The sequence below is a fragment of the Macrobrachium nipponense genome, chromosome 12, assembly GCF_015104395.2.
Source record: "Macrobrachium nipponense isolate FS-2020 chromosome 12, ASM1510439v2, whole genome shotgun sequence".
NCBI lineage: Eukaryota > Metazoa > Arthropoda > Malacostraca > Decapoda > Palaemonidae > Macrobrachium > Macrobrachium nipponense.
The window spans coordinates 52,090,630-52,107,067 of record NC_087205.1 but is presented as its reverse complement, the minus strand read 5'-3'; the positions used below and the strand labels follow the sequence as shown (position 1 = coordinate 52,107,067).

The window sequence follows — 16,438 nt, the reverse complement described above, 5'->3', positions numbered from 1 at the left end:
TGATGCTCATTCACAAGAAACAAAGGCAGATTGGGTCACGAGTGCACATGAATGCTTTGTTTGGGTGATTGGTACGGGGCCTAGTCATGCGGTGGACCCTGGAAGAAGTGTTTTTAGGTGAACAATCTCTGAGGGGATGTACAAAACCAGAGTAAAAATTTTGACAAAAAATGTTGTCAAAGTCTGATATGTAAAAAAAGTATACCCTTAGTTTAACCAGACCACTGAGCTGATTAACAGCTCTCCTAGGGCTGGCCTAAAGGATTAGATATATTTTACGTGGCTAGGATCCAATTGGTTACTAGCAATGAGACCAACAGCTTATTGTGGGACCCAAACCACATTATATTGAGAAATGAATTTCTAAATACCAGAGATAAATTCCTCTGACTCCACATTGGCAGAGCATGGGTCAAACTCAGGCTACCAAATTAGTAGGTGTGCATGCAAACCACTAGTCCAATAAGGAACTCTGAAATGTACAAAATCTGTGGTTTGACTAATTTTCACCTCATAGAATGCATTAAAATAAAATCAAAATTCATATTTTCAACAGTTTATTGTAAAAAGCAGCATATAGTACAATATTAAACATCACCTATCTTGTCCAAATACATAGTATGTATCTCATATACAGTACACTAATAACTTTAACAAAGTTTTATATCAATGTTCTCCATGTCCAATTAATAATATTAATCTTTCAGGAAGTGTGAAAAATATAGTAACCAAATCCATTTTTGCTTCATTTAATATCACAGAAATAAAACATTCCAGACTTTTACTTTAAAGTTAACTTCTAGCTCAATTTGAATATGCTCATCTTTACTAATATATCATATAGATTTTATCAAAAGAAATGTTGATTTTCAAGTACTGGTTGTTAAGTAGATAATGAAAGGATGCTGACAATAAAATTTAAGTATATTTGAAATCCCATAATAGAAAATCACCTGTCTGATAAGACAAATAATACATTTCTGACATTAAAGAATGATTTTAAACACAAAGATATATCTAACAGCATATAGTACTTATATACAGAACCACTCTTACACCAAGTATCAATGAAAATTCTTCTCCCTCTGAAGCCGACTAGTATAAGTTCGTGACACTAGATTCCAGGAATCCATATACCTGTCCATACACATTGCCAAACATTTCTGAAAATTTAAATATACCAATGATCAATATAGAAATTTTATAAAAATTTGTTTTAAAAACTTACTTCTATTATGATAGCTGTATTTCCCACCTCAGGTGGGAGGATGACAGTGTGAAAACTAAAATATTATTAGGATTGTTTAGTCTGAACTGTCTACTGACCCATCCCTTTCAGGTGATTTGAGCAGCGATACATAACAAGAGGCAGTCCCGAGTTAATGGTGGGGGTTCCATTCCCAGCTGAGTGACAATAGCACATATACCCTCTTCATGGTGCTGTTAACCGGAGATAAGTACTGATAATTGGGGATCAGTGCCACTAATAACCCGCTGACGGGCACCATTAACCAGAGATTGGTGCAGAAAATCCAGTTAACCGGGTTGCCAGATAAGTGCTGTAAAAATGATATTGTTAAACTACAATAAAGTTTTGTACATACTTACCTGGCAGATATATACTTAGCTATAGTCTCCGACGTTCCCGACAGAATTTCAAATCTCGCGGCACACGCGACAGGTAGGTCAGGTGGTCTACCTTACCCGCCGCTGGGTGGCGGATGTACGAACCACTCACGTTTGCTTGTCAGATTTTTCTCTTCCACCTGTCTCCTGAGGGGAGGCTGGGTGGGCCATTAATCGTATATATCTGCCAGGTAAGTATGTACAAAACTTTATTGTAGTTTAACAATATCATTTTTGTACATGAACTTCCCTGACAGATATATACTTAGCTGATTGGCACCCTTGGTGGAGGGTAAGAGACAGCTAAATAATACAGGTAAGACGGGAAACAACTAATGTTGTAGGATATAAAAACCTTGGTTCTCACCTTTTCAGGATGAAGACTTCATAGATACTGTCTCTGAGTCTACATTGCCTGGAGAGCTACAGCTAGGACGTGACCTGATGCTGAAAGACTCTCGGATCTACCACTGGGATATGTGATCCCCTATTGTGGTAGAATCCAAGTCGGATCCTGTTAGAGGGACCTTGTCCACTTACCTAACAGATCCTTACCACTACCTCTGCAAGGAGCCAAAACCCACCAGACCACCTAACCAAAATACAAAGGGTTAATATTACGACAAAAAGAGGTGCCTCCTGCAACCTCTTTCAGACAACCAAAAAACACCAATATAAAATATAGGGTAACATATAAAAAATTTACACAGGATAAGTTTCAGCTCCCTGCCCCAGCACCGAATCCGCCGATACGAAAGGACCCAAGGCGAAGCATTTATCATATGTGATTTTTACATCACGTAGGTAGTGGTTTGCGAAAACTGATTGGCATCTCCAAAAAGTCGCCTCCATCAAGTTCCGCACAGACATATTTTTTCTGAATGCAAGCGAAGTTGCGATGGCTCTCACCTCGTGAGCTTTCACTTTCAGTAGTCTAAAATGTTCTTCCTTACAGGCAACATGTGCCTCTGTAATAAGGCTTCTCAGAAAAAAGGAAAGAGCATTCTTCGACATGGGCCGAGTGGGGTCCTTTACAGAGCACCAAAGCACATCTTGCTTAAGCCACCTTAAGGTTGTTTCCTTCCTCTTAGAAGGAAATACTTCATAATTCTCATAGGGCAAAGGAGTTCTTTCAAGGCTCTTCCCCTACTAGGAAAAGATAAACTACGAACTTCAAAGCTCCTGGGCCAAGGCCGTGATGGGTTTTCATTCTTTGCAAGGAAATTTGGAAGAGACGAACACACCATAGAATCTTCCTTAAACAATACATTGCCCTCGATAGCTTGGAGCTCACTCACTCTCTTAGCTGTAGCTAGGGCCAAAAGGAAGATAGCCTTCTTCGTCAGATCCTTGAAAGAGGCTAAGCCAGAAGGTTCGAATCTAGACGATCCAAGGAATTGTAGAACTACGTCTAGATTCCAGTTCGGTACTACATGAGGACGCTTAATGGTTTCAAATGATCTAATAAGATCATGCAGGTCCTTATCATCGGATATATTTAAGCCTCTATGCCGAAATACCGCCGCCAACATACTGCGGTATCCCTTAATAGTTGACACAACCAGATGACATTCTTCTTTGATGGAAAATTAACGGAAATCCGCAATTGGTCACAGAGGTTACTGGAAGAGGAAATGTTCTTCCTCTTGCACCAACGTCTGAAGACATCCCACTTTGACTGGTATACACGCAAGGTGGAAGGTCTCCTCGCTCTTGCGATTGCTTTAGCAGCTGTTGCTGAAAAGCCTTTCGCTCTGACCAAACTTTGGACAGTCTGAAGCCAGTCAGACTGAGAGCGAGGAGATTTTTGTGGTACCTGTCGAAGTGGGGTTGTCTGAGTAGATCGCTCCTTAGCGGGAGCGATCTTGGAAGGTCCACCAACCATTCCAGTACCTCTGTGAACCATTCTTGGGCCGGCCAAAAGGGAGCGATTAAGGTCATTCTCGTTGAATCGGACTCTACGAACTTCTTGATGGTTAGCCCCAGGATCTTGAAGGGGGGAAACGCGTAGACGTCGAGTCCGTTCCAGTCTAGAAGAAGAGCATCTATTGCTAATGCCTCTGGATCCGATATCGGAGAGCAGTAAGGATCCAGCCTCTTGTTCTTTGATGTGGCAAAGAGGTCTATGTGTGGCCTGCCCCATAACTTCCACAGGCTCTGGCATACATCCAGATGAAGGGTCCACTCTGTGGGAAGGACCTGATCTTTCCTGCTGAGGAGATCTGCTCTTACATTCCTTTCTCCCTGCACGAACCTGGTGAGAAGCTTGATTCCTCTTTCTTCTGCCCACAGAAGAAGGTCTCTTGCTGTCTCGTACAGGGAGAAGGAATGCGTCCCCCCCGTTTTCTGATATATGCCAGAGCTGTAGTGTTGTCCGCGTTGACCTGCACTACCGATCTTCTGACTTTGGGCTCGAAAGCCTTCAGAGCCAACCACACAGCCATCAACTCCTTTCTGTTGATGTGCCAGGCTACCTGGTCCCCCACCCAGGTACCTGACACTTCGCTGGTTCCCAGAGTTGCCCCCCACCCCATGTCCGACGCGTCGGAGAACAACACCAGGTTGGGGGTCTGGGATTGAAGAGACAGTCCCTTCGCAAAGAGGTTGGGATCTGTCCAGCATAAGAGATGTTTCTTGACGTCCTGGGATAACGACAGGGAGAATATCAAATCCTGAGAACGACGACTCCAATTCCGATAAAGAAAGAATTGGAGCGGTCTCAGGTGCAACCTTCCTAGGGAAACGAATTGCTCCAGCGAGGAGAGCGTCCCCAGCAGACTCATCCACTCCCTCACTGTGCATACTTCTTTCCCTAAGAAGGTTGTTACTCTCTCGAATCCTCGGGCTATCCTTTCCTGAGAGGGAAAAGCCCGAAAACTCAGAGAGTTCATCTGTATCCCGAGATACACACACTCTTGCTCGGGAATTAGTGACGACTTCTTGAAATTGACGAGAAGTCCCAATGCCTTCGTCAATTCTAAAGTTACTTGTAAGTCCTTCAAACAACGATCTTCTGAATTGGCCCTTATTAGCCAATCGTCGAGGTACATGGATATCCTCACCCCTTTCAAATGAAGCCATTGAGCCACATTCCTCAAAATCCCTGTGAACACTTGAGGGGCCGTCGAGAGGCCGAAACACAGAACCCTGAACTGAAAAATTTTCCCCCTGAACTGAAAAATTTTCCCCCCCATCATGAATCTGAGAAACTTCCTCGAGGAAGGATGGATCGGTACGTGGAAGTAAGCGTCCTGTAAATCCAAGGAAACCATCCAGTCCCCTGGGCGAAGTGCTGCCAGCACTGATGAAGGCGTTTCCATCGTGAACTTCTTCTTTTCTACGAAGAAGTTCAGGGCACTTACGTCCAACACCGGTCTCCATCCCCCTGAGGACTTCAGAACTAGGAAAAGGCGGTTGTAGAAGCTCGATGAATGATGGTCTGTCACTAGTTCAATAGCCCCCTTCTCCAGCATCTGATCTACTGCTAGATGGAGAGCTTGATTCATGATGGGGTCTCTGTACCTGGCCGTCAGTTCCCTTGGGATGGTCGTCAAGGGAGGTCTTTCGACGAAAGGGATGAGGTAACCAATCTCCTCAAAATAGAAAGGGTCCAAGGATCCGCCCCTTTTTGGGCCCAGACTTCTGCAAACTCTAAGAGTCTGGCGCCCACCGTTGTTTGAAGGACTTGCAAGTTATTTGGGGGCTTTAACAGACTTGGCGAAAGTCTTACCTCTTCTTGAAGGTCTACGACCTCTAAACGTAGAGGTTCTTGATGAAGACGCCCCTCGAAAGGGTTCTCGAACACTTGCCTTTTCCTTCTTAGCCTTGGTAGGGAAGGAAGGGCGAGGTTTTCTTGCAGACTGTGCCAAAAGGTCCTGGGTGGCTTTGGCCGAAAGTGATCTCGAAATGTCCTGCACTCGATGTTTAGGGAACAACTGAGCAGACAGAGGAGCAAACAGCAAAGAAGACCTCTGGGCATGGGAGACAGACTTCGTTAAGAAGGAACAATAAACAGACCTCTTCTTCACGATCCCGGCCCCATACAGGGAGGCGATTTCACTCGCTCCGTCTCTTACCGACTTGTCCATACAAGACAAAACACACATGAGATCTTCTGGCGAAAATGACTGGCACTTCAATTTTCTTGGCTAGGACCCCCAACGACCAATCAAGGAAGTTAAATACTTCTAGCACTCTAAACATGCCTTTTAGCATGTGATCCAATTCAATCATTGCCCAAGTCGTCTTAGCAGAGTTAAGGGCAGTTCTCCTTGTCGAATCTACCAGCGCCGAAAAATCCGAATCAGCCGAAGACGGTAGACCCAATCCTAAGGACTCTCCTGTTTCGTACCAGAAAACCAGCGCGTCCTGATAACTTCGAAGGAGGAAAAGCGAACATCGTTTTCCCCGCTTCTTCTTTGGAAGCCATCCAGGAACCAAAACTCCTCAGTGCCTTCTTCATTGAAAGAGTTGGCTTCATCCTCACACAAGAAGAACTCTTCGCTGTCTTCGCCGTTGAAAAAGTGAGTGAGGAGGAGGAGGAGCCCGTAGGAGGGTAAGGGAATCCCCAAAAACTTGCAAAAGTAGCTCTGTAAGCTTCTTGTAAGAAGACACAGCAGCAGAAGTGTTCGGTTCCTCATCCGAACCTTCTAGGACGTCTTGTCGAGGCGAGCGCGGAAGATCCTTAGGTGACGAAGGGATCCTAGTAGGAGTTGAGCGAGAGGTTGGAGAACGCCCTCTCTTAGAAGAGTTCATCCACTGGAGAACGATGAGAAGATCTGGGTTGTATACGATGAGACTCCCTCTTCGAGGTAGACGGAATCTCAGCCGAAGGAGAGGTAGGGCTCCTACTCCGAGAATCCTCGGAAACATCCACAGGGCGCTTACGAGGAGGCGAGCGCCTACTAGACTCTTTGCGCCTATCCTGAGGCGAGCGGCTGCCAGGAGAAGAGCGCCTATCGAGAGCAGAGCGCTTGCGCGGCTCTCCATACCTGTCCAGTTGCGTACGATCAACGGAAGTTCGACTGGAAGGCGAAATGCGCCCTACTAGGAGAAGGCTTCTTTTGCGAGACTCTTGAACGGTCTAACAAGAAGGGGTGCACATTCAGGAGAAGGGCGCTTCAAAGCTAACGAGCGCCTACCTGGAGAAGGGCGCTTCCGAGATTCCTGGTGCCTACCAAGAGACAAACGGTCAGGAGTAGTGCGCCTAGAAGCGGGAGAGTGCCTACACGGAGAAGGGCGCTTGAAAGACTCTTGTTGTCTGCCCCAAGGAGAATAATCAGGAGTATGACGCCTTAAAAGAAGACGCGCCTACTAGGAGATCGATGTGCAGTAGGCTCTTGGCGCCTACCTTGCGGGGAGCGGCTAACAGCAGGCCGTCTATCATGCACACGACTCCTACCAGACTCTTGATGCCTGTCAGGAGAGAAGTCACGATCCGACACTCTAGGAGAGTGACATCTGGAAGAAGAACGTCTACTTGTATAAGGGCGCCTTCTAGGATCTTGAGGCTGCTGAGGAGAAGTCTCACGCGAGGGAGTTGAAGAAATAGCGTGATGAGCAGGTGCAGTGCGCTTACCGGAAGCGGGAATCCAATCTGGAGAAAAAACTTCTTTCTCCATAGAGCGTCCTACCGATGTTTGGCGCCTTGAAGTCGAAAGAGAGCCAGGCGAGCGAGGGCGCTCACGCGAGCCCCTACCTTCATACGAAACCTCCCCATATGAAGGAGAACGCCTAAAAAGAGGAGAACGATCCTCTGAAGAGCGGCGCCTAGATCTCTTGATCGGAAGAGAAACGTCCATCTTCCTACGTGATCTAACTGCTAGAGAGTCTGCTAGCGCCGTGATCTGAGCTTGAAGTCCGGCGAGTACTCTCGTAGGAGAATCTTGTTGTTCTTCCTCGGAAGCAGGCGCGAGCGCGGAGCGCGAGCGCGAGAAGAAGAACGATCACAGGATTTCTTGGGTTTCTTCGCCTCCACCGATGATTCTTCCGGGGAAAAGGCCTCCGGACTAGAAGCCAAAGGACTGCAGGGAGCCTTCCAAGCCCTCTTCGACGGGCGCGACGCATCCGGGGAGTTTCCAACCTCTCTTCGGAGAGGGAGAAGACGAAGAGGAGAAGCATTGGCGTAGGAGCTCCTTCTTGTAGCGATCCGAGGCAGCCTGGGAGCGTACTTCAGGATCTGCCGAGGGGACGCCTGACCGGTGGGGTTCTCCCTAGCCCTCTTGCGGCTTTCGACTTTCCTACTCCACTGGAACTGGGAGTCTGGAAGAGGTCTAGGCCTAGAGGCACTAAGGAGCCGGTCAGACACACCCTCCACAACACTGGGGACACTGCACTGATCAGTAACACTCTCCTTACCTTCCACTGATGAATCTTCTGATCCATAGAAAGAATCGTGGCTCTCAGAGCTGCCGCCTCCGAAGGCGAATCTTCGGCTTCGGTGCGGGGAGCAGGGGCTGCAACTTGGGAAGAAGGTTCTAATTCTACGTTAGTATTAGGATCCACATCCAACTCACTCATTCTAGATCTACTAGAACTTCTAGAGGAAGCCTTACGCACTCTATCACGTTCCAACTTCCTAACATAAGAAGAGAGAGCCTTATATTCTTCTTCATTCAATCCCTTACATTCACTACAAGGGTTAGCAAAAGAACATTCATTCCCCCTGCATTTCATGCAAACCGTGTGGGGGTCTACCGAAGCTTTCGGCAACCTCACCTTACATCCTTGATTCACGCAAACCCTAAACAAAACCGAAGTTTTAACTACTGAATCTAGGTCAGACATTGTTAAAGAAAATCAAAATCAAAATCAAACCGGTCCACAATCAGCGTATGCCAAGCCAAACAAAGCGAATACGTCACCAAAAGAAGTCCAAATTAACTCCAGGCAAGCGAGAATCGAAAAACTATCGAGAGGAACCGACAACAGTTGTTATCGTTCCCGTGACAGAGAAAAATCTGACAAGCAAACGGGAGTGGTTCGTACATCCGCCACCCAGCGGCAGGTAAGTAGACCACCTGACCTACCTGTCGCGTGTGCCGTGAGATTTGAAATTCTGTCGGGAACGTCGGAGACTATAGCTAAGTATATATCTGTCAGGGAAGTTCATGTACAAAACCAGATCGCTATTAACTAATGCCACCGGTAAACAGGGACTGCCTGTATTTAATAAATTTTATTATAAAAATTTATATTTATTAAATGAATCTTATCTTTCTATTGTGACGGCTAATTCACACATTGAAGAAAAGGAGATAGGAAAATGGTACAAGGATAAATAATTCGCCATGAAAACATATTTCCAGCAGGCATAGACCCTTTATTACTTAATGATTAGAATCCCTCTGCTGATACTGTTACCAGGAGAGAACCAACTCATTAGAGATGAAAGATGCTGGAGGTTCCTCTCAAGGGACACCACTCTCACTTTGATGAGTGAAAAAAAAAGGCCTTGCCAGCAGAGAAAGATGGTAAATGAATGAAGGCTCTTACATATCTCAAAATAAGCACCTTCATACTCCCCAAAAAATTTCCCAAGTAAATAGGAAAAGCTAGAGTACAGCTACCCTAATTATTCAGCATATGGATTTATGTCTCCACTGGGCTATACTGACAACACTCAAAGGATGGACACTGAAGGTAGTTCCCAATGCCCTCATCTGGCAAAACTTACCTTCAGGAGTGGTAAAAAAGAGGGGTCTAGATTAGTGAGAGCTTCCTTGACTAGGTTCTCAGGCTGAGGAGACCATGGCATTTTTGGACATAAGTTGATCCAGTTTAGAACACTGTCTGAAGTCCATAATCCTTTGCCCCTAGTGACTTTTGCTCTGAATGGACATACAGAGAATTTTACTTATCTGGCACCAAGGAAGACTGACTGGGAAGACTTCATATTCATTCTTTGCCCTGATGAAAGGCACCGAGGAAATTACTACTATTCCTTAGGAAGTAAAGCCCACATTGCAGAAGAAGGCTTGGAGTTCACCGACTAATAAGAAAGGGTGAGTTTGAGGATTTAAATAAAAGATACAGTGGGAACCCCCCCCTTAATTCAAAACGGGACCTAACCCCACAATTGCGCGGATTCTCTCGGGAACGTTTCCCCGCAGTATTCACGGAAAATTCGCACATTCGCGGTATTTTTCTATGAGAAATATCCACAAATTCCTGGTCTTTTTATTAATTTCATCATAAAATGCACTTTTTGTGATAAAACAATTAAAAAAACCAAGCATGAAAAATTTTAGTGGGCTTTTCATGAGTATTAACTAACAAAATAGGCTGTTTTTAGCATTTTTATAGGGGTCCCAAACATTCGCGGGTTCTAACTATTCACTGGGGCGTCTGGTACGCATCCTCTGCGAATATGGGGGGACCACTGTATACTTAAATGCTACAGTATTACCTTAAGTCCCAGTCCAGTGGTTTAAGGAACTGAATGCTTCATTAATGTCCAGGTTAGCATAGCATAAATGAGTAAAGAACTTCATTGGAGTATTATAGAAGTATGGGTGCAGGAAATCCTCTTGGAAAAGCAGCAAGCTCTAAAAGACTGACCAGTCTCTCATACAGCGCAATAGTCGACTCCCTTCTGGAATTAATGACAGCTCTTCTGCACTCTTTAGGAAACCTTGTTGCAAGAGACAATTGTGTCTCCATATGGTCAGCTGAGGCATAAGGAGGTTCTGATAAAATCTCAAGCATCCAGAGAGCATGAGAAGATCCCTCAAAAATGGGAAGGGTCTAGGACAGTCTATCAGCCGAGGCACAAAATTCTGGACATAATCCCAGCATGACAACCATGGAGTAAAGTCATGCTGACTTCACATTTAATTGGAATTTGTCAGAAACCTTTGAATCATAGCCAAAGGGAGAAAAGTATATGGGTCCAGACAAAACCAGTCCAGCCGCATGCCTCTACTTCCCAAGCTTTTGGGTCCTGAACTGACAGACTAAAGCAGAATCTTATGGCAAAGAGATCTACAAGGGGAATGCCCTCAACTTTCACAGACCTGCAGACTTGTGGTTTCAGAGTCCATTCCAAAGACAAAACTTGATCCTCCCTGTTCAGCTGATTGGCCTCAATGTTCAATTCCTGGCACAACTGAGGAAAAGAGAAATGTTCTTTCCTTCCCCCCCAGGTGAAAATGCAACCTGATCAAGAATGAAATAATGAGTTTGTATCCCTTTAATTGCTTCGGTAAGCCAGTTCTTGCCCTGCACTAGCTCTTACAATGTTACTTCGTAAGCATCTCCAGTCAATTTATGTGTAAACTGCCATTCATCTGCAGACCAAACCCCTGATGTGTCTCTTTCAAGCTGAAACCCACCTCAACCTTTGTTCACCACATCTGAACACCACGAGCTCTGGGCTTTAAAACTGGAGGGAGGCACCTTATAATTATCAAGGTCAATGACTCCTCCATCTCAAGGGCTTCTACATCCCTGGAGACTAGAATTGCACAAAAACTGGTTGATTGCCTATTACATTAATTCTTAGAAAGAATTAGATTGGCTTCATCCTTAAACTGGTTCCAGTTTCTCTAATGATGCAACTTGTCTCAGCAAAGACAGCCATTTGAAATATTTATCAATATTCCCCATAGACTCACTAATTTAGAAGACAGACTTTTGCCCTCTAGGCTTCTCTTTGCTGGTCCGCTGAACTCGAGAATGTCGTCTAGAAAAAGAAGCAACATGAGAATCCACTTGCCCAACTGGAACAGGATTCTTGTAAAATTTGGAGAAGCAAAAATGGAAGTTAGCATCCAGTATGTCTGCCAACTGCAGGTACATAATCTTCCTCTGGATTGCAGCTAAAACAGAACTTGACACTTCCAAAGTAAATAGAGTTAGGCAAACAAAAAGGTTTGTTTTGAGACATTCAGTGCTGGTCTCTATCCTCCTCAAGCACTGATACCAGAAACAGGCAATTGTAGAAACCATGAGACGACTTTGTAACGAATTCCAAAGTCCCTTGCAAAAGAAAATTACATCTCACAGCAGGATCTGGAGCTTCTCTTTGTAACTGTCAGTAGGAAGGGAAAACTAACAGTGAATTCACTAGGGGAGCCTGGAAAAGGAAGGCAGTACTGTAACACTCTTCTTAATACTCTACATCAACATAAAGGGCGGGTAATTGCTGTAGTTAAGAGTACCTAAACACCTGTGAGCAACGAAACACCTCCTAGGGCTCTACATCTCCACTTCCTGCACAATGTAGTGCCAAACGAAAATCTTTAGCAAAGAATAAAAGGGTTCATCACAATTACATTGGTTCTGAGCCTCAGAGACTGAAGAAGTGCAAAATGGCTATACTGTAACTGTTCTCTGCACTGAGCCTTAGCAATGTAAAGAAGTGGACTTCCCCATGGAGTCAGAACACATTCTATCCAAACAGAGAACTCTTTGTTAGCACTCTACATTGACGAAGTGGAGGCTTACACCAATCCCTAAAACGTCTGAAGCACCTGAAGCACTGACAATGTGGCAGCTGGCACTAACACAAAGTTAACGCTTAAGGAGATGCTGAAGCCCACGTGGTGGTTGGCGCTAAAGCCAAAAGTGTCTGAAGAGCCAACACTGTGGCAAGTAATGTCCAAGGAGATGCTGGCACCTGAATGGTGCTTGGTGTTAGTGGCAAAAACATCTGCAGTGCCAATCATGCGGCTCTTAATGCCCGATGAGGCACTGGCACCTGATGTGGTGGTTGGCGCTAACACTGGAATCGCTTGAGGCACCAACGTTGAAAAACCTGGCTACGAAGAAGCCAAATCTCTGTACTGCAATAGCCGCAGTCAAAAGGAGCAGGTTCAAAACCTGTTCATGGAAGGAAGTGAATGTCAACACTGTACAGAAGACCTAGTGTGCCTGAAAAGAACGATCATATACCCAAAGAGACTGGGAAGGATCCCATGGTGTCCACAGAGACTGCTATTGCGAACATGGTCTCAGAACGCTCTTAGTAGACCTATGAGGAGTTAAAGGTGCAAAATAGAAGGATCGAGTAAGGAGGACACACACAGAGAAAAACGAGAACTCAAATGTGGTACCCAGTACAGAGCGGCTCCAAATGAGACAGCGATCTAGACAAGCTGACCAATTAAACTCGTACACTCAATCCCTGATGCACAAATAAATATGGAAATTGACCAACAGAACCAAATGTCTGGGAGGCCAAGAAGGAGAATGAAAAGTCTGGTGCCAAAACAGCACTCTCGAGAAGCAATCTAAGCAACTCCTAAAATTGGAGGCACAGATTTTAGTCTCAGAAAAGCATCATTCTATTCAGAAGTCTCACACTTACTGGAGGGAAATCCTGGGGAAGCAAGGCTGGCAGTAGCAGAACCTCCTGCTCCCAGAGTTGAAAGAGTCAATTCATCTAACAAAAACTTGCTCCATATCAAGGAATGGTGGTGCTGTCTAGTGCCTTGACACAAGAAGAGTTAGGCAAACAAAAAGGTTGTTTGAGACATTCAGTGCTGGTCTCTATCCATCCTCAAGCACTGATACCAGAAACAGGCAATTGTAGAAAACCATGAGACGACTTTGTAACGAATTCCAAAGTCCCTTGCAAAAGAAAAATACATTCTCACAGCAGGATCTGGAGCTTCTCTTTGTAACTGTCAGTAGGAAGGGAAAACTAACAGTGAATTAACTAGGGGAGCCTGGAAAAGGAAGGCAGTACTGTAACAATCTTCTTAATACTCTACAATCAACATAAGGGCGGGTAATTGCTGTAGTTAAGAGTACCTAAACACCTGTGAGCAACGAAACACCTCCAGGGCTCTACATCTCCACTTCCTGCACAATGTAGTGCCAAACGAAAATCTTTAGCAAAGAATAAAAGGGTTCATCACAATTACATTGGTTCTGAGCCTCAGAGACTGAAGAGTGCAAAATGGCTATACTTGTAACTGTTCTCTGCACTGAGCCTTAGCAATGTAAGAAGTGGACTTCCCCATGGAGTCAGAACACATTCATCCAAACAGAGGAACTCTTTGTTAGCACTCTACATTGACGAAGTGGAGGCTTACACCAATCCCTAAAACGTCTGAAGCACCTGAAGCACTGACAATGTGGCAGCTGGCACTAACACAAAAGTTAACGCTTAAGGAGATGCTGAAGCCCACGTGGTGGTTGGCGCTAAAGCCAAAAGTGTCTGAAGAGCCAACACTGTGGCAAAGTAATGTCCAAGGAGATGCTGGCACCTGAATGGTGCTTGGTTGTTTAGTGGCAAAAACATCTGCAGTGCCAATCATGCGGCTCTTAATGCCCGATGAGGCACTGGCACCTGATGTGGTGGTTGGCGCTAACACTGGAATCGCTTGAGGCACCAACGTTTGAAAAACCTGGCTACGAAGAAGCCAAATCTCTGTACTGCAATAGCCGCAGTCAAAAGGAGCAGGTTCAAAAACCTGTTCATGGAAGGAAGTGAATGTCAACACTGTACAGAAGACCTAGTGTGCCTGAAAAGAACGAGGGGGGGCATCATACCCAAAGAGACTGGGAATGGATCCCATGGTGTCCACAGAGACTGCTATTGCGAACATGTCTCAGAACGCTCTTAGTAGACCTATGAGGAGTTAAAGGTGCAAAATAGAAGGATCGAGTAAGGAGGCCACAACAAACAGGAGAAAAAAAACGAGAACTCAAATGTGGGTACCCAGTACAGAAGCGCGGCTCCAAATGAGACAGCGATCTAGAACAAGCTGACCATTAAGCTCGTACACTCAATCCCTGATGCACAAATAAATATGGAAATTGACCACAAAACCAAATGTCTGGGAGGCCAAGAAGGAGAATGAAAAGTCTGGTGCCAAAACAGCTCTCGAGAAGCAATCTAAGCAACTCCTAAAATTGGAGGCACAGATTTTAGTCTCAGAAAGCATCATTCTATTCAGAAGTCTCACACTACTGGAGGAAATCCTGGGGAAGCAAGGCTGGCAGTAGCAGAACCTCCTGCTCCCAGAGTTGAAAGAGTTTCAATTCATCTAACAAAAACTTGCTCCATATCAAAGGAATGGTTGGTGCTGGTCTAGTGCCTTGACACCAAGAACGAGTTAGGCAAACAAAAAGGTTTGTTTTGAGACATTCAGTGCTGGTCTCTATCCTCCTCAAGCCTGACTTGAACCAGAAACAGGCCAATTGTAGAAACCATGAGACGACTTTGGTAACGAATTCCAAAGTCCCTTGCAACAAAAGAAATTACATCTCACAGCAGGATCTGGAGCTTCTCTTTGTAACTGTCAGTAGGAAGGGAAAACTAACAGTGAATTCACTAGGGGAGCCTGGAAAAGGAAGGCAGTACTGTAACACTCTTCTTAATACTCTACATCAACATAAAGGGCGGGTAATTGCTGTAGTTAGAGTACCTAAACAACCTGTGGGAGCAACGAAACACCTCCTAGGGCTCTACATCTCCACTCCTGCACAATGTAGTGCCAAACGAAAATCTTTAGCAAAGAATAAAAGGGTTCATCACAATTACATTGGTTCTGAGCCTCAGAGACTGAAGAAGTGCAAAAATGGCGTATACTGTAACTGTTCTCTGCACTGAGCCTTAGCAATGTAAAGAAGTGGACTTCCCCATGGAGTCAGAACACATTCTATCCAAACAGAGAACTCTTTGTTAGCACTCTACATTGACGAAGTGGAGGCTTACACCAATCCCTAAAACGTCTGAAGCACCTGAAGCACTGACAATGTGGCAGCTGGCACTAACACAAAGTTAACGCTTAAGGAGATGATGCTGAAGCCCACGTGGTGGTTGGCGCTAAAGCCAAAAGTGTCTGAAGAGCCACACTGTGGCAAGTAATGTCCAAGGAGATGCTGGCACCTGAATGGTGCTTGGTTGGGTTTAGTGGCAAAACATCTGCAGTGCCAATCATGCGGCTCTTAATGCCCGATGAGGCACTGGCACCTGATGTGGTGGTTGGCGCTAACACTGGAATCGCTTGAGGCACCAACGTTGAAAAACCTGGCTACGAAGAAGCCAAATCTCTGTACTGCAATAGCCGCAGTCAAAAGGAGCAGGTTCAAAACCTGTTCATGGAAGGAAGTGAATGTCAACACTGTACAGAAGACCTAGTGTGCCTGAAAAGAACGATCATATACCCAAAGAGGATGGGAAGGATCCATGGTGTCCACAGAGACTGCTATTGCGAACATGGTCTCAGAACGCTCTTAGTAGACCTATGAGGAGTTAAAGGTGCAAAATAGAAGGATCGAGTAAGGAGGCACAACACAGGAGAAAAACGAGAACTCAAATGTGGTACCCAGTACAGAGCGGCTCCAAATGAGACAGCGATCTAGAACAAGCTGACCAATTAAGCTCGTACACTCAATCCCTGATGCACAAATAAATATGGAAATTGACCAACAGAACCAAATGTCTGGGAGGCCAAGAAGGATGAAAAGTCCTGGTGCCAAAAACAGCACTCTCGAGAAGCAATCTAAGCAACTCCTAAAAATTGGAGGCACAGATTTTAGTCTCAGAAAAGCATCATTCTATTCAGAAGTCTCACACTTACTGGAGGGAAATCCTGGGGAAGCAAGGCTGGCAGTAGCAGAAACCTCCTGCTCCAGAGTTGAAAGAGTTTCAATTCATCTAACAAAAAACTTGTCCATATCAAAGGAAGGAATGGTGGTGCTGTCTAGTGCCTTGACACCAAGAAGAGTTAGGCAAACAAAAAAAGGTTTGTTTTGAGACATTCAGTGCTGGTCTCTATCCTCCTCAAGCACTGATACCAGAAACAGGCAATTGTAGAAACCATGAGACGACTTTGTAACGAATTCCAAAGTCCCTTGC

The 16,438-nt window shown here is 45.1% G+C and overlaps 1 protein-coding gene across 2 annotated transcripts in view; it reads right to left on the bottom strand.

Annotated features, from left to right (window-relative positions):
* Nucleotides 1–540: 540 nt before the first annotated feature.
* Nucleotides 541–16,438, bottom strand: part of LOC135224529 (mitochondrial import inner membrane translocase subunit Tim13-like) — a 74,003-nt gene continuing 58,105 nt past the window's right edge. For both annotated transcript variants that reach the window (XR_010316759.1, XM_064263600.1), the window contains one exon: nt 541–1,163. Coding sequence is in view for 1 of the 2 variants with exons in the window: in XM_064263600.1 (XP_064119670.1) it covers nt 1,065–1,163 (99 nt within the window). In the remaining variant the exon portion in view is untranslated. The remainder of the gene's footprint in view (nt 1,164–16,438) is intronic.